The sequence below is a fragment of the Chanos chanos genome, chromosome 9 (genome assembly GCF_902362185.1).
Source record: "Chanos chanos chromosome 9, fChaCha1.1, whole genome shotgun sequence".
Classification (NCBI taxonomy): Eukaryota; Metazoa; Chordata; class Actinopteri; order Gonorynchiformes; family Chanidae; genus Chanos; species Chanos chanos.
The window spans coordinates 22,964,536-22,989,125 of record NC_044503.1 but is presented as its reverse complement, the minus strand read 5'-3'; the positions used below and the strand labels follow the sequence as shown (position 1 = coordinate 22,989,125).

Here is a 24,590-nt window from a genome sequence, read left to right as displayed (position 1 = left end):
AAAAGAATATCTTCGCTAATGCATCACACAGGATAGATTTCTTAAGAGACATCTAATAATTCATAGGTAAATGAGATATTCCATTAACGCTGCATTATTTGTCTGGACGGGTAGAACTCACAGTAAGTAACTCTGATTAAACATTCATTATGACCTCATAATCATTCACACACTCTGTACATCACAAGCCAAATGAATATTTATGACGGCTTTATGACTGTAATTTCAGATTCTGTTTTTTTTTTTTTTATTTGTGTAGTGTGTCGTACAATAGACATCTCTTCAAAGCGTCCATAAAAGATGACAAGCCAGTGAATCTCTCTCTCTGTGTGTGTGTGTGCGTGTGTGCACCGCAGGCGACAGTACCAAACTCCCTTAGGTTATAAATAGGAAAAAAACCTTTAAAAGAATCAAGAGAGGGGACCTCACTCTCCTCTGGTTGGCAACCGTGGTGTCTGAGCATTGAAATAATATGTTGTTATGGGCTAAAGGAGAGTGAAATGGCCAGGAGTGGATTGGCGCTCATCTTAGGAAATTAGTCCAAGTCAATGTGAGTCAGTGATACCGGGTGACTATCCGATTCCCGGTTGTCTGGAGACTATATTCCAAATAGGGATCTATCTGGGATTTTTCTTACTATATCAGTATGACTGGACATTGCCTATAACTTAAAAGGCTTTCTCTCAGAGTAATCTAATATACCTCCAATTTAGTTGAGCACTACATATGTTCCAATTTCCAATAGGCTTTTAGTAGTATTGATTTTAAGGACCAGTGAGATCCAGGCATGTGCAGATCTCTGATCTAAGCGGATCAGTAGAAATTGTATAATTTTACATGTCACATATTATAACAAATATATACAGTGACATAAGCTGCCACTTGCTACTATGTCACACAAATCTCCACCCAGATTTTTGTCATAACAGTGATTGTTACTGTTACTACATTTTAGTTACATAAAGTACTTGTTGAAGCATGAATAGCAAGACAGCATTTTGCTCACTTAAGGCTGATTTATACTTCTGTGTAGGCTCTAGGTGTGTCTGCTTCGCTCTGTAACTACATCGGCAAAAAGAAGTCAGAATTCAGTATTTGCACAGCAATATCTGTAAAACAAGTTTTGCGTTCAAAGGAAGGACTAGTTTCTAAACTTAGTGGGACAAACAAACGGAGCATTCAGAATTACAAGCACTCAGTTTGCCATTTTGCTGAAAATTTTCAATGGCGACTGAAACTGAGGGGATTGTGCTGGAGTTGCAGCTAATAAATATTGAACAATGCTTACTTTTAGTGAAATTACTTCAACGTGGAAAAGAGAGAAGACATTGGAGGAGATGCTGTGTACAACCGTTTAACCGATTGAGGCAGAAGGAGGGTGCTGCTACCAAGCGGACCAATCACAGTTGTTGCGTTCCGCTTCGACGCATGTCGCAGCGACGTGTAGTTACATTTCTTTGGAGGTGCTTGTCAGGCTACGGCGTAGGCTATGGCGTACGGTACGCGGCTACGCAGAGCCTACTCCGTACCTATGGTGCAGATTCAACGCAGAAGTATAAATTGACCTTTAGGCAACATGGCCTTTGTCATTCATCAGTGATGACTTCAATCTCAAAATCCTTTTTTCATGAATTGCTAAATATAACAAAACATAATAGAAATTCTCCTAATAAAGACTTGGTGTGTGTGTGTGTGTGAGAGAGAGAGAGACAGAGTGTGTGTCTGTCTGTCTGACTGTCTGCGTGGAAGGGTGTTTGTGTGTGTGCGCATTTTCAGAATTCAGATCACACATCATATGATAAAGAAATTATAAATGATGAATTATAAAGAATTAAACGGTATTGCAACAAAAGTGGCTTTAGGGAAAAAAGGGAGAGTAGTCAACAATATTGGTACAATGAAGGAAAATATGTGATGTGCCTATATACAAACAGTGCCTTTAACAATAATGCAGAAAAAAATTAACACCTAAAAAGTGATATTAAAAGGGACAAATAAATAAGTAAATAAATAAATAAAATGAAATAAAGACAGATGATACTGTGTGTACATAAACTCTGTGTTGTGTGTTTCAAAATCTACTCAGCACAAAATGGAGCACGCATGAGTTGCTCTCTCAGGGGCACTTGAACATACACGCACACATACACACACACCACACACATGCTCTCTCACAACCTTTTATAGTCTTTTTTCTATGATTGCAACCAAAATTGTCACTGTAGGAAATAAGAATTGTGATGTAGCACACAGACACACACACACTCACACACGGCTCTCGACACTGACACACCTGACCCACATCCTCTCCTGAGTGGCTTACACCAGAGTTTTTACCAAACAGGAGCAGTGGGAGCTGTGTGGCCATTGGCTAAACTGAGGGCTAACAAGAAGGAAGCAGGGAAGGTTTGTTATTGCTAATGAGGTCCTTGCTTCACTCACACTCTGGACAGGGTTTGTTTAACTGTATGAGAATGAGGACACAAGGGTTCGACTTCCTTCTTACTGAACGATTCAGGAAGCCTGTCAGTGAAGGTCATTCCAGTATGAATGTGATGAATGCCATATATAAGAACTACCATATTTAATACTTTTACAGTTATATTTAACATATTTAAGAATCAGCTCTGTTAATCAACAGCGTTGATGTACTTTCTCTAATGGGACACTAGGTAATGGCCTGAAATAAAAGGATTCAGAGGATAGATCCTTTACCAATATGAATACTGCAGCTTGGGGTGGAAAATACGGTTTAAAACAAAGCAGCCCCCCTAGGCTAGAAATTGTGCCCGTAAATAACTGTGGCACATTCTGTTTGCATGTAATCACTTTCGAGTGCTTGGTGATGTTTGCATTTATGTTTGAGTGTCTGAATTTGTTTGTATATTTTTGTGTTAGTAAATGACACATACCCCACTTTGTGTGTGTGTGTGTGTGTGTGTGTGTGTGTACACCTGTGTATCAGTTCCCCCTGAGTTCTCTCCTGATCAGCCCAGAGAAGTTGAAGCCACAGAGGATGAAGATGTCACCTTACCTGTGATGGTCTCGGCCAATCCAGATGACATCACCTGCGAGTGGACCCATCAGGGAAAGAGTGTCATCAAAGGTGAGTTTTCATCAGACTCAATAAGAGATTGGCTGATTCTTTTAATTGTTTGCAGAATGCATCTCTATGGGCCAGAGTCATGAATAACAATGACTGCTATCAGTCTAAAGGCATTAAGATAACCACACTGTATTTGGCTTAGCCTAGCTTTAGATGTTAGGTCTTTGCATGCTAAATTCATCAAGTGATTGATTACCATTAGCTTACAAATATTTTTCAAATGTATGTGTGTGTGTGTGTTTCTGGACAGAGAGGGATCACCGTTATGACTTTCCCAATGGGTGGGTGGTGACTATTAAGAACGTGACAAGACAAGATGCAGGTGTTTACACCTTGGAATGTTCTAGCACGGAGGGAAAGAACAGCACCACCGTCAAGCTCAACGTTTTATGTGAGAGCTGTTTATTCTCCATGTTCATGGTCTTTTTATGTGAAAGTCTAGATACAATGCCAGTTAACAATGTTAACAAGCATGCCTCAAATGTCCCTAATGTGATAAACAGTCAAAACAGATCAAGTGTCAGACATATCAACCTTTGTTAGGTTCCAGCACCTAACGAAGAAGCTGAGCACATGATTATCACTCCCCATTCATAATGTAAAAATAGCTAAACTATACTTTTAATTAAAGTTGTGAGAAAGTTTGTGAACTCTTTTCTGAAATGTTTGGATTTCTACATGAATGTCTCCTAAAACGTGATCTGATCCTCATCCAATGAAAAAATGTATTTATCAAACAGCTAGGGCTGGGCAGTATATAGACTTTTTATATATATATATATATCGATATATTTTCAAATGAGATATAGGACGAGACAATACCATTTATATCACTGTAGGTTGATGTTGCCATGGTGCCAGAGTGCAACCATTTCTGTCAAGTGCAACTAAACCTTTTCATTGGTCCCACCGGTGCACCTAACATTTAGCAGGTTTGTCACTGTGTGTGTAGCGTTAATTTTTTCCCCAGCCGTATTCTGTGAAGACCCGCCCCTACTCTGCTTCTGATTGGCTCTGACTCTGATATTCTTCTTCGCTGAGTGTGGGTGGGAAAAAAATAGGGCATGTGTGTATATGTGAAATCGCGCCCTGTACTCCTCCTCGAGCGACATCAACCTTAAAATATGCCGGTAATTCAAAATGAAGAGAACTATTGACATGTGAATGAAAGGGCGCAGTGAAAAATTTTGGCCGTACCTAAATGAAAAGTGCAACCAAAGTAAAAAGTTAGTCTGGATCCCCATTTATTTTATATGTTTTTCTCACTCACATGTTAATATATTGTGCAGCTGTATATTTTCAAACAGGGTAAGCCTGTTGTTATTTTTGTTCTGTTCACATTTTTATTGTTATTTTCACAGCCATGTGTTTTGTTAAGCAGTAGAGGAAAACCTGTAATTGTACTCTATTTTAATCAGTCTATTATTGTTGTTGAACACAACTGAAGAGGCATTCTCACAGACAGGCCTATTTTTATTTTATATAGGCTGTTTATTTTATGTAATTTTTCATTTACATGTTTTGTAGGTGTATACTTTCAAACAGGGAAGGATAACCTGTCTTTGCATTTTATTTTGATCACAGTCTGTGACATCTCACATGTGGCTTTGACTTACAACTGAACAGTTAGTCCACTTTGTAGAGAATACTGAGATATATATTGCGTATCGCCATTCAAACATTCTAAACTAGACTTTTGCAGCGGGTAGACCGCGTTTTTGGCCAATTCCTCTATACAGAACAGTTTCAGTTCTGACAACAGGGTTTGGAGGGCTTCTGGAAGTGCTGTAGTCATGTGGAACAGAAAGAGGATTTGTGGATAGTCATTGTGTACAGCCCCTCTCTCTTGTTTCAGCGAGAGTGTTCTGTGACAAGTGCACAGAGAGACATCAAATTTTCATAAGTGGGAGGAGTTGTGCTACTGAATTTTTTCGTCTACATCTCACTCTTTTATACCTTTTTTGTGTGTGTTGATGATGAAAAATGAAACATTTAATAACTGAGAAAAGAAGGTCTCTAACTGTTCACACAAGATTGTCAAGTACCTCTCTTACAAAGTTTCTTAAGATCTTTAGTGATTTATAAAATCATTAAGGATCCTCTCAAGATCTTACAACTCCAAAAAAAACATTTAATCTTTAAGGGCATGGCCAGTATTTTATATGGTCCTTCTGTGTTTTAAAATCCTAAAATATTTAAGGTCCTGAAAGACTCTCACTAATCAGGATTAAGGATGTTATCATCCTGAATTAAGAGCACACGGGATCCTACTGTATGGATCCTACTAAGCCTTTCTCCCAGTGGTTCCAAGACAGGGACTGCTTGACTACTGACTACTTGAGCTGCACATTCTTCCATTTGTTTACTAGATGTGGACTAGCTTATGGAGCATCATGACTGCTTCAATATATCAGCACATTTTAGTTCTTTAATTACTGTCTGCTGCCCATGGTTTTTGCTTAAGTTCAGCTTGGGCCAATGAAAAACATGTCCAGTGTGGCAGAAGCTTCAGTCTTCCAATCAGAACACAGTGTATGTAATAGAATGCGTGTCTGACCCACAGACGCACCAAGTGTGAAGATGAGGACAGATCCTGTGTATGTGGACGTAGGAAACACTGCTGATCTCTTCTGCCTGGCTGACGCCAATCCCATCACTTCCGGCATGTTCTCTTGGAAATGGATGGTAGGAACCTCCGTCTCTCACGTCCACGTCCTGTTTTTCCATCAAAATTGGACAAAAAAAAAAAATCTGACAACTTTTTCAAAATATTCAAATAAACAGAGTTAAGAAAAGAATTAGGGTCTGTAAGCACCCCCCCCTTTTTATGTTTTATTTTGTTTCTCTTATGTTATTCAAAAATTCTACAGCTGACAATCCAACCATAAGGTTTTTTTTTTTTTAGTTTTAGTTTAAGTTTTGATGCAATGATGGAATACTCTGTCTGTCTACATCAACACAGTCTTGTATCAGTTTTCAAAAATTGCATCAAGGCAATCCTTTTAGTTGGTAACTGTTCTACTTTGTTTGACGTGCTGTCTTGACATGAACTTTATTTTACATCTCAGTGTGTCTGTCTGTAGTGAAAGTTTTCCAAGGAACCATTATCTATGCAAACTTGGATGGCTTCCATTTTAATTTTGTGAAAAGCACTAAGGAATGTGGAGGAGGTAGTTTTATGTGTTTTTTTTTCTTTCTTCAGTAATTGGATCCTCAGATAAGTTTTAACTTTACTCTGTGAAAGAACGGTTATCAATAAATTACAAGCACTTACAAGCATTATCTGCTTGTAAGTTTTTAATATCTTTATTAATCTTGTTTCTTGAGGCAACTCTTCTCTCTCATGGGATCACACGTCATTCTATCAAAATTGACAAAGCCGACATTTTTCCTGACACAAAGAGAATTTATATATGCCAGTACTCAATCAGTACTGGAAAGTTCTTTAAAGTACACTCTTCATATTTTTTTATGAAAATAAAAACCACGCTCTTTCTGTTCGTCTTTTTTTTTTTTCTCTGGCTGTTTGTCTTGGCCACTCCTCAGATGTAGGATGCACAATCATTCACAACGTCAGCTGTGCTAGTTTCTCGCTTCTATGACATTACCACCTGAAACGGAGAAAAATAACTTTATTTGATAACTCTTTAATAACTCTTTATCGTGTCATCAGTGACGGTCTCTTTCATTTAAAGCTGCTTGACTTATCTTATTTTACGTGTTGGTTGGTGTGTTATTGTGTTTGTGCGTGTTTACTGTTACCTCACAGGGTGATGGTGAGGTAGAGGATCTGGGTGAAGAGACTGAAGATGATGCCACAGGCTTGTTGACCATATACAATGTCACTCGTGCCCGTGCCGGACCCTACCAGTGCACCGCAGACAACGGCATAGGCACACCAGCCAGTGTTGAGGGACAGTTAGTTGTACGCTGTGAGTTTCATTCTGCTTTATAAAATGCTCGTCAACACACAGTACTTAAAACATGAAAGCTGGTGTTCATTTGCATATACATTTTAGAATAGAGTACATATGTGCATGTATCACTGGGAGCATTTTCTCAGGTCTTGATATAGGGCGTGGGTATCTTTCAGTTTTGTAAAGAACATTTGCACATTGTCTGATTTTGTTTGCATTCTCAAGTAACGTAGCTTTAGGTAGAATGCAGAGTCCGCAAGTGCTAAATGATCTTGTACGCTTCTCTTTTTTACCTTGCAGTTAAGCCAGAACTCCAGAAGGGGGCGCAGTGGAGGAAAGTAGCCAGTCGCGGTGATGGAACCAGTAACGCAGAGCTGATGTGTCAGGCAGAGGGGATTCCACGCGTGCTCTTCACCTGGGCTAAGAATGGAGTGATAATGGACTTTGCCAACCCCAGGTCAGTAGAGAGGGCATATTACTGTACGTCATTTCTACGACCTACTGAAGAGTTTATCTTTTTAAACTGAGGTATTTGTCAAAGTTTAAGGTTCATTTATTTGTATAGTCAGAGCTATGGAATGGAAGCGCTGAGCACCAACCTATCCATATTAACGTAAAAGCCAATATTTGTTGTAAATGTACATATAATAATCAGATATAACCATATATACTGGTTGTATTATCTACATACAGTGGCTATATAATTTAATCTGGTTGGATAATGCTGGTATATCTGGCCTGTTCTCATTGGACAGATACCTGGAGGAGACTAAGAGAGAAGGCTACATCCACACCAGCACCATGACTGTGATCAATGTGAGTGCAGCACTGGATTATGGCACCTTCACCTGCACGGCACACAACAGCCTGGGGGAAGACTCGCTGGACATCCTGTTACTGAGCACCAGTGAGCGAAAAAAACACACTCACATACGCACACACAAGAGTTTGCTCTGGTCACCTACAGTCTGCAAACTGACAATCACAAACCTCCTCCAAACCTGAATTACATTAAAGGGAAAAAAAACTGAGGAACTTGTGTGTGTTTCTTTTTTTGTCTTTAAGTTCTCTTGTGAGACACCTAATTATACAGTTATTAAGCCTTAGAAACAGTTTAGAAATGTTGGCAAGGTCAAAGCTATATATGCTAAATAAAGTGCCACACTGTTCACACTGAGATGGTATCTGTCCACATACTACATATTAAGGATTTAAATGTTGTGTGCAATATTAACACAGCAACCTGAGACATGATCATTATATTGAATAAAGTCATAACCTGCTAGTGGCATCTCAGGGTTTTTAAACAGGTGTATCTGAGTAGACCTGGTTTTAACAGATACACCCATCCTAAAGCAGAACCCTAATTTAAGGCTGTTTTTGTCGCAGAGTTTCACACAAACAAGCTGAGAAGGTGTAGAGCATTCAGAAAGCACTCCATTGTACCTTTCCACTAACTTTGTAAAACACAAAATCTTTTGTCTGTGTTTCGCTCTATTATAGATCACCCAGATCCTCCCTCAGACCTGAAGTTGCTGGGTGTCACGCCCTACAGTGTCACACTGGAATGGATGCCAGGGTTTGACGGAGGTTTGACACAGAAATTCCGTGTTCGGTAAATGAGACATTTTAAATATTTGACCAGTAAGAAAATATAAAATGCATATGACCTGTAAGAACGTGCAGATTGTATGAGTGTCTGATGCATTTTCTTTTTTTCTTTTTTTGAATACAGTGTTTTTATTAGCAAAACATAACAGTGTTACAATGTCAACAACATCCTTCCACCCCTCCCATCCACCACCCCCTCCCCACCTCAGATATAAATCAAACAATGGACCCGCACATTAGTACATAAAATATTTCATACAAGATATCTTGACGACAAAGCATGTTTCTCTTCTCATATTACCTGCAAACAAATCCTTGACACTGAATTCTAGCAGTGGAAAGATCCATCGCAATAACATCTTGAAAATATAATGACTGTTTTCTAACTGTTAGTTTATGTGGGGGTAACCACCTCTGCACAGTTCATTTCTTTGCTGCTGTTAAACCTGCAAGCCAGACTTTAGGCTGTTTTTCAGTAAGTTTGATCTGCGAGTCACCATTAAGCAACAACAGAGTCAGTTGTAAGGGAATGTCCATTTCTAATAAACCTGCCAGTATAATAGTTACATCTTTCCAAAATGGGTTGACCTCTTGACAGTCCTAAAACATATGCTGAAATGTGGCAGGAATGCCTTTGTCACATAAATCACAATTCAAGCTGGATGCTCGCTTGGCGTGATATCTATCGATTGGTGTATAATATGCCCTGTGGCAGAATTTAAGTCGTATCAATTGGTGGTTTGGGTTTTTTGATGCATTAAAAATATTCTCCCTTACCCGTTCTCAATCCTGTTGCTACAGTTAAGTCTTTTTCTCATTTCCTCTGTATGTTAAGACAAGAATATTTTGCCTCTGAAAGCCAGTGATACAAAATGGTGACAAATCCTCTACAGGGAGAACTCAGTAACCTCTTAATGACTGGATGAATTTGTAATTCCGACCCCCAGGGTACTCTATAAGTACGTAATGCTGATCAGAGTTGTAAATATAGAAAAAAATGTCGATTTTTTTGAATATCAAACAGATGACTGAGTTCTTGAAAAATAAGAAGCCCGCTTGGCCCGTATATGTCTCCCAGTGTATGAGTACCCTTGGAGGTCCATGACTGGGACTGAAATGGTTTGTTCCCAGAATTCAGACCATGACTATTCCAAAGTTCTTATGGATTTTTGTTTGCTTCTCTTTTTGTTGTTGTTGTTGTTGTTGTTGTTGTTGTTTTCTAGTTTTTTGCATGTCTGTCTTTCCACCAAGGTTGTTACCAAGGCAAGTGCAAAACTGTTTGTTAACCTGTCATATTGGAAATTGTCAGTAGAATCTCAACAGAAGAATTTTAAAACCAACCTTCATTATTCACACTAACCACATAAACCAGTCAAATCGATAAGCAGCACTTTCCTCACCCTCCCATCAATCATTTCATCCCTTCTCCGGCCCTCCTCTTCTTTTTGTCTTCACCTAGTCCACAAACCTTTAAATTGTTTCAGTGTATTTGGGTTAAGGCTGCAACCATTCACACTGGTTCACAATACCACTGCACCGTGTAGAAAAGGGTTTCCCAGTTACATCTGTCTTGAAATATGAACCACTAAATTTTAGCTCTAACATCACAGTGAAAATCCTGATTGGAAGACTAGGAGACTGAACACAAAAAGGAGACTATAGTCTAAAAACTGTCAGGCTCTATTAGCTATAGCTCAGCAAACAATAAACTAATGGTCTAATTCAGGAACGATAGAATGTCACTCTCCTTGTCTGTCTCCTACTGAAGTACAGAGATAGTTAAATGACACATCTCACCATAGCAACTATCCACCTGTTTTAGTCTGTAAGCGCGGCATAAAGTACCTCTTGGTTAGTGTGTAGAATGCAATATCTCAACATTCCTCTTGTTTATTTCCTTAGAAAGGCTTAATTGTTTCTCTGTCAGATTGTCTCTGTGCTTTTTCTAAGCAAAGAGCAGCAGTACAGCACTTTACAATTAGCATCTGCTTGTATCCTTTCATAGCACTCTCCCACATTCTCCCCATGATTGTGTGTGTGTGTGTGTGCGCGTGCATGTGTTTGTGTGTGTGTGTGTATCTCACAGTTAATCTGCTACCCAAATTGAGCAAAGGAGCCCCTTTGTTCAGTTTTCTGAGGAAAGAAAAACTTTATGGACCTTTTTATGACTCCAGAGGAGAGTGAGAAGAATGTAGTTAATTATCACACAAATCAAATAAACAGTTACAGACAAATAAACTAATTAGTCGTTGATTAATGTTATTTTGCTGGATTTTTATATGTGGTATTTAATATTCGTTGAGACATATGGTGCCTCCTTAACAGAAGTAGACTGGAAAATAGATCAGTGTTAATTAGCAGTAATGTACTGTATTTGACTTGTCTGAGGTTGCAAAGGCCATGTCTTTAACAGATATATTTAATTCTGCTTGACAGGTACCGGAAAGCTGGGGATAACAGTTATCTGTATGTAGATGTGTTTCCACCAAGAGCTACTGTTTACACCATAACTGGCCTCTATCCCTCCACTGTCTACAACTTCTCTGTAAATGCCCTCAACGCTATGGGTGAGAGTGCCTATGCCGACAACAACGCAGTACTCACAGTCGCCACTGGGGGTCAGTATGAAGCATGTCCCGCTTAGTGCAACACACTTCTGAATAATTTGGTTGATTTGTAGCCAGTTGTTTTTGACCCCAATTTTTCCTATATGGAGAAGTTACTGAGTTAGAAGGCTGCTCTTAACATAGTTTTTTTTTTTGTAAAATTATCATTGAGAATATAATGATTAAAAACACTTGTTTTCCATATTTTGCCATTAAGCAAAAAGAGTAGCTATCCTACTTCAAAACTGCATCCAGTACATCCAAAACTGCATCCAGTAACCTTAAAAATAGCCACCTATAACCCACAATGTCTTTTTGGCTTTTTTTTTTTTTTAAACAAATTTGACAGGAAAATCACAGAGATAATATGGTACAACATGGCAACTCTGCAGACCACATCATTTCCTCTCTGACACTTAAAAATGTAGCATTCTGGAATGTTCCAGGGGCTTGTTCCAGCACTTTGTTTAATGTGTTCACAGGATTTCAGCATAGCTGAGTAAACAAAACAGCAACTACAGGCCAATAAGATGTGCCATCAACATGCATGTCTAGCATTAAACAGTGAAATATTTTGTATTGATATAACTCTACACTTCATCTCTGTTGCACAACATCACCCTGTACGTTGCACAAGTAAACTGTTACTCCATGTACAACTGGTTAGGAGCAGATGAAGTCATCGGAGTCATTTCTTGTCAGACTAACTTGTTTTGTTGATGTAATATGTTTGCTTTTATGTAGCTGTACTGAACGTTGGCTTCTCTTTTATTCTTAATAGACTTGGATCCATCAGAATTTCTGCCACCACCAGAAGATGGAGACTCCACCGCAAGAGGTGCCAGTATATTCTCCCCATTAGTGGCTCATTCAGTTAAAAGCAATCTACTGCTGTTTACTGAATAGGAGCATCAGCTGTCCAAGTCATATTGATTGTGCACTTCTTTGTACTCTCTTAGTTTCTTACCTAATTCATTTTAAAGACAACAATTGAAGGGGCTTTTAGACACACTTCAGGTTGTCCAACTTGACAAGTTTAGAGATTATATTGTACCGTTAAGAACAACAACAAAAAACAAGTTTACTTTATCCATTGGGTCCAGACGGTCATAAGCTTCGCAAAAATACCTGAATTATTATGTTACACATTTTGTCAGCCCACAGTTTTTATAAATGTTTTTTTTTTTTATCTGAAAGGTAACTGAAAAGTCAGAAACTGAACTGAAATGAATGACATCCTCTGTGTAAGAAAATTAATGCAGGAAGTGTTTCACAGTGTGGGATTCCTCAGTCGTTCCCAAAACAAAACTATCCAGTAGGAGAACAGCTGAGGAATATTAGTGTTTTTACTCCAGCTAATCAAGCTTTTGCAGAATAACCTCTTAGCTACCCCACACCCCAGATCGATAATGTATTCTTTCTCTCTAGCAGATACACAGCCCCAGTACTGACAGTTTCTTAATGAAATGTGTCAGAAATCCATACACACTACTCTAATTTAATAAAAAAAAAAATGACACACATCCACAGAGGAAAATTGTTCTAAGCTAAGCACTGGCCAAAAAAAAAAGTTGCACAGTGAACACATGGTGGACTTTTTCAGTATACAGTGCATAAAAATGGGGGAAGGGGATTTGAATTTTTGGATTTTTAGGAGGGGGGGGTGTCTATGTTTCACAAAAAATAGTCATTTTTTGCAATGACCTGAAACATATTCAAACCAACATTGATCTACTATTAAATGTGGTGTTTAAGAGACAGATTGAGAGACAGAAAGAAAGATGGAAAGAAAGAGTGAACGAAAGAAAGAGGGACCTATTACCTCCACTTGAGGGTTTTCTGAGAGGCATGTGATTCGATAGATGCAGTTAGTATTCATTGCTACAGAAGGACGGAAGAAGCGGCATATTTTATTATTGGTCTTTACAAAATATTAAACTTTCAATGTTAAACTTACCACTCATGAAAATGTACCAAAAAAAAAAAAAAACATATCAGAAAAGTTGCGCTGATAACCAAATTATGAGGAGGGACTTGATAAACATGGTTCCCATGCCAACAGCTGAGGCTCACTCACATTTGCCAGTTCTATCTGGGGGTCTGGGAGAAGGCACTAAACCTTGAACTGTATCCTCAGGTAACTCTGTTGACCTGTTTGTAACTCTTGCCTTGTCACTAGCAAGCCAGTTATTTTAATGTGTAGAGTCTTAAAACCATTTGTACCCTCGTATTTGTCTCTTGTTCTGTCACAACTTGTTGCTCCTCATTAACTGATTTGTTTTCATATTTAGCCGTGTTTTCTTTTTCATCCAGGTTTACATATTTGTGGACTTCTTTATTTAGAATGCATTTAACTCATGTTAGCCTTTTGCCCCTGTTAGAGTTCATAGTAAGCAGAGATATAAACACTCCCACCAGGCAATGTAGGTATAAGGACTTAGTGTGTTTTAGCAGTGGGTTTTCTATGCTCCAGCTGTGAAGAGCACATAAAAAAATGTGTTGCTAGGAAACTGACAGATAAATAATATGTGATTTTTATTATGTTCACTAAGTGGACAGGCGAAGAAGAAAAAACGCCTCAGAGTCTTGCAGTTTGTTTTTGGACTGGAAGAGAGAAAAGAAAAGAAAAGAAAAGAAAACAAAAGAAAGATTTGTGAGTTCACTCATCAGTTATACATTTCGTTATGCTTCTAATGAAAACAGGCAAAATCTGTCGTCCTCTAACTTTAACTCATAAATTGGTTTAAAATTTCTCTTCACTGCCACAGAAAGTGACAGAAGTTACACATTTGTTCATGATCAATGTCATTTCATCTTAGGGCCAAAGTGACTGTGTTGTCCTCTATTTGCCATTACTCCCCAGTCTCCACATCTCAGCCGCTGGTCTTGGACGTTAATGTTTTTTTAGTGACATTCATTTTTGTTCCTTTCTTTTGTGATATTTCTCTCAGCTCCATTTCCATTTCCATTTCCCCAGATCTTACCTCATCAACCTGGCAATGATTTAAAATATCTACAAATATCAATGCACATGCCGTGAGACCTTGATATACTGTAGATTTTTTTGGCTTATTCATGGAAGTATTTCAGTTTTCCCCACTTTTCACCACAGACAGAAGCCAGCCGGTCCAGCGTTGTCTGCACATTGACATTTTCAGATATTTTAAATCATTGCTAGATAAGGTCATCTGTGTTTCAAAAGACATTCCAGCATTTCCAAATTGTGACAAATAGGTGGAAATGTGTCAATGATGTACTACTTACTCAAAAATAAATCAATCGCAGATAGGCCAGCTCTGTGTCTTGTTGCCGTTAGTATTTTTCCCCAGTGATGTGTTTAATGAAAAAAGAATTGTGCCCAAGCATCAAACTAACAGTGTATGAATTACTTTGGCAGGTTAGCAGTGGTAAAAGTTAGATAATGTGTGTTATTGGACAAGTCAGTTATTGGAAAATGGCTGCCTTTTTTAAAAGGTAAACCATGTTGTGCACTTTTTTTTTCAATAATAGCTGACTCCTAGTACATTATCCTTTGATTTAGTCTAGTTACCTTTTGTTTGAATAAGTGTCATAAAAGGCAGTGATAAAATAAGAACTAGCATATTAGTCAAATTTGCTTTCATGGCTTAGAGGTTTAGAACAGAGGTCTTCAACTTTTTTCAGGTCAAGGACCCCTCGGCTGATGGAGACACAGCAGAGGGACCCCTTATTACGTATCGTATAAAATTGTGTTGCTTATTAAACCAGGCCAACAGTAATGTGTGCTGTGTATAAAAGCACTTTGTAATGGTGTATACAGTGCTATGCCATGAAAATAATAATTATTGACAGATTCATATATTTATAGAACATATTTTTTTGTTATTCTTTTTTATTAGGAAAATCAAGAATGCACAATTCTTGCTTATATTACTTGTACAGAAGTGAACTGAATAAGTGGAAGATAAAAAAACAAAACAGAAATTATATATATGGAGTGGTTTAGCATAGGATAGCTAGTTGGTGCTCGGCTCTCAGGGAGATCACGTTATTGCACGAGGATTCATAGGTATCTTCAATGTTGTAATTTTTTTTAATGAATATGAAGATTTATCTTCGCTTGTTATAGGTTGTATTTATGTTAGTGTGTATTTTTGGTCATATTTTAATTTTTGGAAGAAAAAAAATGTTTGGGATCAAATAATTTGACAGACTGCCTGCAGTAACTCTGAGGACCCCCTAGGGGTCACGGACCCCCTGTTCAACATCTCTGGTTTATATAACTTTAAAGCTCTTCATGGCTAATTGTAGCAACTTCTTGTCATTCTTCTAGGTGTATTCATACCACAGGTTGGGAAGAAAAATATCTGACCAAACACACATTTTTGGCTTATTCTTTTTGGTTAATCAGGATGATGGTTAGCATCACTATTAGATTTTTGTCACCTTTTTTGCTGTGATATCTGCATTAACTGAACAGTGCACTTTGGGGAAAGTAGTATATTGGTCTATACATTCTCACTTTCAGGCTTTTTGGTACAACATGCTGCTGACTTGACAACACTCATAAAACACATAGGGTTTTATTAATGAGATATCTCATTCCTGGCATGGCATTCACCAAAAGAACAGCATCTAGTATTCAAATGAACCAGACACACTGAAGCAATTTAGTCCATTTTTTAATGTTTAATTATCACTGTGTCTTGAGGCAGCTCTCAGCTGCTCCGAATCCATAACTTTAAATCACACAGATTACAGATTAGTTGATGTGACATATGTAGGCATGTATTCATGCAAAATTAAAATGTTCGTAATTTTAAACTTTGAACACAAGATATAAAATGCAAAAAAACTGAGAGGTTAAAGGAAAGCATTGTTTCCAAAATAAAGGTTCTTGATAAGAGTTTCACGGTATACACACACACACATACACACACATAAAAGATCACTTAAATAATATACGGTGGTTACTAAACCAAGTGTTTCATTCTTATGACAAAGAATTGTGGGTATTTCATTAGTGTCACCGCTAGTTTGTGTCAACATTGTCATTTTGAAATGTTCATGACATTTTTTTCTAAACGTTTATTATCTGGATGCTATTCTTTGTTAAATTCTTGATTAGAAACTCCATGAGTTTCCATGTGTTCACACTAAAATTTATGATTACTGTCAGCTTTTCTTTTTCTTTGATGCGGATATCTCACGTCTTGATTGAAAAGCAGGATCTGGCGTTCGAGTGTACGTGGTGATTGTGGTGGTTGGCGGAGTGCTAATTCTTTCAAATGCGGTCGGCTGCTTTCTATATTCAAGGAGAACAAAGGAGCGTGGATTTAAAGGTAATTGACAGTGCATGTTATCTCTGTCAAGAGAGTTTGTCTCGTCTCTGAATTCCTGTCAGGTAGTAGTGTAGCGTTCCAGTGAGAAGATCATATGTCTAACGTGATTGTTATTCGTCCCATCTGTCTCACCTCTTACTCCCTTTCTCCTCTCCCTCCCTCCATGGATCTGTCCAAGCCATCTCTCCTGTTGTCTGTCATCACTCTCTCTGCTCTCCATCTATTTCTTCTCCATCCTCCTTCCCTTAAATTGTCAGATCTTTCTCTCTCTCTCTCCCTCTCTCATTTTCTGTCTTTCTGTTTCCGTCATTTCTTCATATTTTAAAATGAATGGAATGTTATAATTCATTAAAAAATTTATGTCTTCCACAGGTAATTATTTACATTGTATATTATACAGAGATTCTCTCTCTCTCTCTCTCTCTCTCTGGCTCTCTCTCTATGTGCTTACTGTGCTTACTCATTTTAGTTTTCTTTAACAATACCTCACTTTCTTTTTCCATGAATCTTCTCCTCACTCCCTCACTACTTTCTTTTTTGCTCTTCAGGGAGTAAGGGCAGTGTGTCAGAGGGAAAGAAGAGTGAGCTGGAGGGGTGAGTATGTCACTTTAGTCTGACTCAGTGTCGCTGTAAGTAGAACAGTAGACTTTCACTTACCATTAGCTCACACAGAAAAAACCCCTCAAAGAAACAAAACCAAATTAGGGAGAAATACACACCATAAATAGCACAACATATTTGTGTGGTGGCCCACAAATGTTAAGGTGTGACGTGACTATCCAGCTGAAGCCAGCTGTTAAATCACATTTTGGCTGAAACAAAGCATTTTAGAATTAGTACTAATACACGCACGCGTGTGCGCACACACACACACACACACACACACACACACACACTCTTATCTGTAATATGCTACTAAGCAAAGATCCAAAACCCTAAGCCAATCATCTGCTCACTTTATGGGCCACAGGGTTCCTGACCAGTGCTGCCCCATAATGTATGGTGACAATGTCTACAGTAAAGCCTTTTGCATTTGTCCATTTCACCTCTTCACTACATGTTTGACACCAGATGGATCACAGTCTGCCCATCACACTGTCAAGCAGTTATTTTCTAATAACGAACTTGCCCCCAGTGCACTAACCCTTACATGTCACTCTGACCCATCTTACAGATCATCAGGGAGTAGCTCCACTCGCTACGACAGCGGAGAGCAGATCAACACCGCAGCCCAGCGCACTCTACTCATTGACAGTGGCTCTTCTGAACCAGAGAGCAGCACTTACGAGACCTACGGAGAGGTGAGAGAGGGAAAAAGACAGACAGATAGAGAGGAAGGAACAGATAGACAGCGGAAGTAAGAGAACTGAGCAAGAGGAAATGTAAAATTAAAAAAAAAAGATTAAAAGATATTGGTAACAAAGTAGAGCACAGGGGAAAAGAATCACCAGTATCGTATAACTACACTTTTTATTGCCATGACTGAGTCAGATATTAGTGGGGTTTTTTTTTTGTTATGTTATAATATCTGGGATTGTGCACCTATTTGAACAGTGGTAAACAAGTTTTTTCTTCTTGCTAGGAGAGCACTCATTACTACTACCCTACAGAAGATTATCAGCCCACTCTTTATCCACTCTCAGAGACTCCTGAAGACCACAGTAAATGTAATTACCTTTAAACATACTAACACACTAATTATGTCGTTCTTATTTCAGGGTTGGCTTATATGTTCCTACAATATACAACTGCACAGCAACAACTTGAAAATTAGAACTGCACTCGCTGTTTAGAATTGCTCCCACGGTTGTTATAAGTGATTTATTGATTTATTGATGTTTGAGCTGTTCTTTTGCAAGGTTTCAAGGCCTGTCTTTACACATAGTAAACCAATGATGAATAAGTGCATGCCAGGGCAAGTACTACAGCTAGGCTCATGAGCTAGGCACACAAACACACATGATCTGGCAACTGTTTGTGTACATCCACATCAGTTAGGTCCTACACAGCAATGCCTAAACTAGCCTTCAATCAGCTATCACATGATAAAACAAAAAGAAATTAAAAAAAAATCAAAAAACAAAATAAGCGGCCTATGATTCACTATGCAAAATGAAATAGGTAACAGCAGTTAACTCAAGTGTGGTAATGAAATACCCTTACTTTGTTACTTAGCACCCCTGACTATTGTAGATATTGATAACCCTAAGTAATTAATTCACCACTGTGAAACAAGTGCTGTTCCCTTAAAATCACATAATGTAAGAAAACAGAATAAAAGTATAAAGTATAAGGAAAACATCTGTGGGCTTGTGTGACACTGAAACCAAATTTCTAAATTGCCCCCTTTCTAGATCCCAGACGTGGCACAGACCTGATGAGTCATGATTATGAAGAAGTGAGATATTGGCGGGATTACCAAAATCTACAGGGGCCACCCGTCCCACCTCCCCTCTTGCGTCCTCTGCCTGCTTTCCCTGAGCCGCGACAAGGGACAGCACCTCCGCCCACCTACTTTGGGGTAAAGTGTATTTACTGTGCATTAGTACTCTGTATCACTCTTGTGGTCAAATGCTTAATTTTCCCAAAATTTATAGGCCAAGCATCCCCCTTTGATCCACACAACCCCATCAGCATGTCACTTAAATTCCATATGACATCTATGTGCGTTATTACTGTAATATCATTAAATGTCCTATAATGATATGCTATAATATCATTAATAACAAGTCAGACATACTGAACCAATGTTAATATTTTTCTTCTTATAATTTTGAATTTAAAGATTTCAAGTTGATCCTTGTTGTTCAACTCTGTAAAACTAAGATACATCATGAACTATGGTTAGCTCTGCATATTTTACACATATTAATGAATTTAACTTGGATAATGGAGAAACAAGGATTTCTCTGTTGCAAAGAATAGCATGCAGACTCTTTCTGCGTTGAGAAAATTGCAGAGAATGAAATCTTTCATTCAACATGCTGATATTTCCACATATTGGAAGTATTGTTGGATCTGTAACATAGCTACAAATTTCAATGAACTTTTATGACTTACATTTTACATACATCAGTTGTTATCATTAAACTGTGGTGTTGTTCTTTGCCTAGCAAGTTAAATACTGATACTCTCTGGCTTTTGACTGTCTAACAAACTACACCAATTACATCAGCACAAGAATGAGGGACAAAAATTCAGGCATCATTAGCCCATGGTGGAAAGTAAAAACAACCAGCAGCAGTCAGATAGTTATTAGCTTCATTGCTGATGCGGTTGTAAAAACTGGCCCTGTACTATTGAATGACACTGCATACATGCCCTTGAGCACAGTATTTAAGCCCAGAGAACTCAGAGAATGTCACTCTGTGCTGGGCCACTGACATACAGAGATTCTCCAACATAATAAGTCATATTCATTCATCAGTCTGGCTGAAATCATGCTGAGGCTTCCCCTAAACTTTGGATCTCTCTCTGAAGATGCAATGTTTTCAAAAGATGCGGAGGAAGATACATATTGGACAAGGGCTAATATATTGTGTTGTTATGATTAATGGCCAGTTTTCTCATTTTTTTCCTTCTAGGGGAGGAGCCAAGATGGGACACAGCTGGATCCACCGTTTGGGATTTATGATTCCATGGTTTACCAACGCAGACGGGATTCAATGCTGCCTTTCGAACTCAGGGGAGAGCTGGTTTAGATGGTAGTTAACCTGGTTCATATCACTAGCTGTCAATCTCAATCTGCTCCTCAGGGGCCCCCCCTGCCACACATATCTTTGTTTTTGCTCTTCATTTTCACATTAGATGAGTCCCTATTCCTGTGCTCGATGGCTGGTTGTTCAGTGGAATTGCCACGCCTCTGTCCTCATTACCCATCTTATTGGTCAAGTTCTGTTCTGTTTCACTGAACTAATCAGTCAATTATTCCATCATTTGTTACACCTGGTTTCTGTTCATTCCCCTTGTTTGCTTCTGTGCATATATATAACCCCTGTGTTTTCACAGTGTCTTTGTGAAGTCTAGTTATCAGCTTGAGTTTACCAAACCTGGTCCTTGTCTATTTGCAACTCTCTACTTAGGTTTGTATATTACCTGTCATGTTTACCATGCTTCACTCCTGTTCTTGGTCATGATATTTGTCTATTGTCTGTAGCCTTTTTATTCTTCAGTCTGTTGAAATAAAGACCTTGGCTAGCACATGCCTCCGGTTTGCCTTCATGAACTTCATGACAGGACAGTAGCAAATCACCAACTTCTGGAATTCTGATTTATGTATAGTTACCAGAATTAGCTCCAGCTTTTACCATTTATTGTAATGAAGTGGTCTAAAGGAAGGCAGTCTTCTTGCAGATCATTTATAACCATATATAAAATATCTTTCAAGTCCTCTAAGTTGCGAGGTAGAGCCGCTGTGAATCGGACTTGTCGGTCCAGCGCATCCCACAGATGTTCAGTCGGACTGAAATCTGGAGAATTCGGAGGCCAGGGCAACACCCAGAAACCAGAGGATACCTTCAAGGATCTTGCAGAGTCCATGCCTCGTGGGTTGGTGCTGTTTTGGCGGCACCAACAGCATATTAGGCAGGTGGTCTTAATACAACAATCTCCATGGAGATAAACAGTAGATGTCTTATCTTAATCATCAAAATCTTTGACTTTCCACTCAGTGGGCCTAACCTTCTTTGTAATAATTTCAAAGGGCAATAGATCACTTATTTAGCTGTCAAGATTTAAAAAAGTAACTTCCTGCTAAAATGAAGCGTCCTTCTGTCCCAGTGTCAGTCACATTTCAACCCATTCCAACATTAACCTGAATTTCAAATCAAAGCACAGTCAGGGTGAGGAGAGAAGATGCCACTCTGAAATGAGATACAACAACAAAATGAGCCAATGACCATAACAACAGCCAATGACAATAAGAAAGTCACTGGATCACATGTCTTCTTCAAGTTAAGATTGTGAATTTAAAAAGTAAAGCAACCAAATGAACTGTACTGTCACTCTTACTGTCACTGTAATGGGGGAACCTTCTATCAAGGCAAGGTGATTTTATTTATACAGTACAATTCATACACATTAGTAATTCAAAGTGCTTTACAAATGAATAGATAAAAGAACAGAAAATAAGAGATTTAAAAAAAAAGGTAGAGTGAATTAAAAACAGGGAAAAAAGTAGAGTGCATTTGATCAGTTAACAAAAAGCATCTGAGAACAGTTGAGTTTTAAGTGTAGATTTGAAACTGGCTACCATTGGAGCACCTTTGATGTTGATGAAGTTGGTTAGAAAGATGAGCAGCATAGGGGCTAAAAGCTGCTACACCATGTTTAGTTCTGACAGTAGATATTACCAATAGATTTCTCTCCAGATCCACTGGATCCACTGGAGAGATTTAGTTATTGCTTTCACATGGTTGTTCAAACTGAGATCGCAATCAATTAAGACACCAAGGTTTTTAACAGTGTCCTTCACTGTAAGTCCTTTTGTGTCAAGATGAGTAGCAATCCTGAGTCTTTCCTCATGTTCTCCAAATAAGATTATTTCAGTTTTGTCCTTATTCAGCTGAAGGAAGTTTTGGGACATCCAGCTGTTAACTTGGTCAATGCATTGACAAAGAGATTCTAGGGGACCTAAATTGTTAAGTGGGCTAGGTGAGAGGGCTAGGTAAATTTGGGTGTCATCAGCATAGCTATAATAAGAAATCTTATTGTCCTTAATGATTTGCCCAAGCGGGAGCATATAAAGATTGAATAATAAAGGCCCTAAGATCGACCCCTGGGGGACACCACAGGTCAAGGATGTTGGTGTTGAGGTATGGTTTCCAATGGCAACAAAGAAGCTCCTGTCTTGTAAGTATGATATGAGCCACTTGATAACAGTACCTGAAAATCCAATGTTCCAGTCTGTGTAGTAACATGTTATGCTCGACAATGTCAAAGGCTGCACTAAGATCCAATAACACTAGGACTGATTTTTTCCTGAATCGGTATTGAGGTGTATATCATTTAGAAACATAATGAGAGCTGTGCTATTTTTAGCATGGAAGCTTGACTGAGAGTCATCACAATATCCATTTGATCTTAAGAAGGCAGTTAGTTGATTAAAAACTACTTTTTCAGTGATTTTGCGAGTTGTTAGTAATTGAGATGATATATTCTGCTTGATTTGATCAATTTTACCTTAGAAAAAGGACGCAAACTTATTAACAGAGAGAAGCTCAGATGCCAGCTGTGAAGGGGGTGAGTGAACATCTCAACAGTTGCAAACAACACATAAGTATTGTATATATTTCTACTGATGACAGAGAAGAAGGACTGTCTTGCTTTGCATATTTCAGCATTATATGTGCGAAGCATTATGGATTTCTCGATTTCATAGTGGATCTGGAGTTTGTATTTACGCCATTTTCTTTCAGTCTTCCTACGCTCTCTTTTCAGGAGTTTAACAGTTGGACTTCGTTTCCATGGTGCTTTCTGTTTGTTGGTGGCTTGAACCAGCAGTTTTTATAAATAGACACCTGGGTGAGACTTAGCGTTTCTGCATGGAAACTCATGGGGAGTTTCGTAAAGCTGATTTATACTTCTACGTGGGTTCTACGCAGAGGCTACACCGTAGCCTACGAGAGTGGCCTACGCCATTGTGAGCATTTATACTTGTGCGTCGGTGTGTCTGTGTCGCTCTGTAATTACAGTGCCAAAATGCTAGTTTGTGGTGGGGTTTCTATTCCACTGTGTTGATTTTCTTCGTGCGTAACAATCGATGGCGAGAGTACGGTTAAATAAAAAGTCGGAATTCAGTCTTTGCACAGCAATATCTGTAAAACAAGTTTTGCGTTCAAAAGAAGGACAAGTTTCTAAACTTTGGAGGACAAACAAATGGAGCTCTCAAAATAACGAGTGCTCAGTTCGCCACTGAAACTGAGTGGATCATGTTGGAGTAGGAGCTAATAAATGTTGAGCAATGATTACTTTTACTGAAATTACTGCAACGCAGAAAAGAGAGACGATGTCGGATGAGATAGTGTGTACGACCATTGAACCGATTGAGGCAGAAGGAGAGGGATGCTACCAAGTGGACCAGTCACAGCTGTTGTGGTACATTTCTGGGGAGGTGCACGTCAGACTATGGCGTAGGCTATGACGTAGGGTACGCAGCTTTGCAGAGCCTATGTCGTACCTATGGCGAAGATTCAATGCAGAGGTATAAATTGGCCTTTACTCTGTGATAGTTGGACAAGCTGCTGGGGCTAGAGAGGTGGATTTGACATGGGAGGGAGAGAAAACGCAGAGTGAAGGTGGGGGTGGAGCAAGTGATTTGGGTACTGGACCCTTGGGAGAGGTGGGTTTGACTTGACTTGACTTGGGCTAGAAAAAGATAGCCTGCCAATTGACAGCCAGCTCTCCATACTTTCAGAGAACTTCAGATAATGGGGTGGTGATGGTGACAAGGAGTCAAGGAAATTGGGGTGGGATGTTAGTGTGTCTGCCTTGGCATGGCTCTCCCTGAGACACTGGTGCCTCAGCATGGCCCTCCTTGTCAGATAGCCCGTCCCCAGCCTTGGGAGGTGATAATGATGGCCGCTGCATGCCAACATTATCTGTTTCGTCGTGCTCACGATCTCCATTTGACCGCTGAGATCCCATGGAGTTTGGAGCAGATGATTAGCTTTGCTAGGAATGCAAACTTTTATCAGTGATCCACTCCCAGCACAGGAAAGTTTTTTGTTTTCCTGGCTGGACACAAAAAAGTTCCTTAAAATCTTCTTGGAGGTAATAATGTTCCCTATAAATGTCATTTGCACCAACATGCACAATAATGCATTTGATAGTTTTATGTTTTGACACTATTTCTGAAAGTCTGTCTTTTGTGTCACAGAGGGCCCCTTTTGGAAGGCAGCATATAATCATCCCTTCTCCATCTACATGTCTGACAGCAGAGTCACCAAGAATTAGGGTTGTGCATTGAACATTTGTTAAGAGCTGCTTCTTGTTTGCGCTTACCTTTCTGGTGTTGTGGTTTGATAACTTT

General features: G+C 38.9%; 1 protein-coding gene across 1 annotated transcript in view; it reads left to right on the top strand.

Moving 5' to 3' along the window:
• The window catches only part of nphs1 (NPHS1 adhesion molecule, nephrin), a 78,790-nt gene extending 58,528 nt beyond the window's left edge, over positions 1–20,262 (top strand). Inside the window, exons 19-32 of the mRNA XM_030785305.1 lie at positions 2,966–3,106; positions 3,357–3,497; positions 5,670–5,791; positions 6,876–7,038; positions 7,324–7,480; positions 7,779–7,930; positions 8,527–8,638; positions 11,071–11,252; positions 16,448–16,561; positions 17,110–17,155; positions 17,736–17,862; positions 18,144–18,222; positions 18,916–19,082; positions 20,146–20,262. Coding sequence (XP_030641165.1) covers positions 2,966–3,106; positions 3,357–3,497; positions 5,670–5,791; positions 6,876–7,038; positions 7,324–7,480; positions 7,779–7,930; positions 8,527–8,638; positions 11,071–11,252; positions 16,448–16,561; positions 17,110–17,155; positions 17,736–17,862; positions 18,144–18,222; positions 18,916–19,082; positions 20,146–20,262 — 1,820 coding nt within the window. The remainder of the gene's footprint in view (positions 1–2,965; positions 3,107–3,356; positions 3,498–5,669; positions 5,792–6,875; positions 7,039–7,323; positions 7,481–7,778; positions 7,931–8,526; positions 8,639–11,070; positions 11,253–16,447; positions 16,562–17,109; positions 17,156–17,735; positions 17,863–18,143; positions 18,223–18,915; positions 19,083–20,145) is intronic.
• The last annotated feature ends 4,328 nt before the right edge of the window (positions 20,263–24,590 follow it).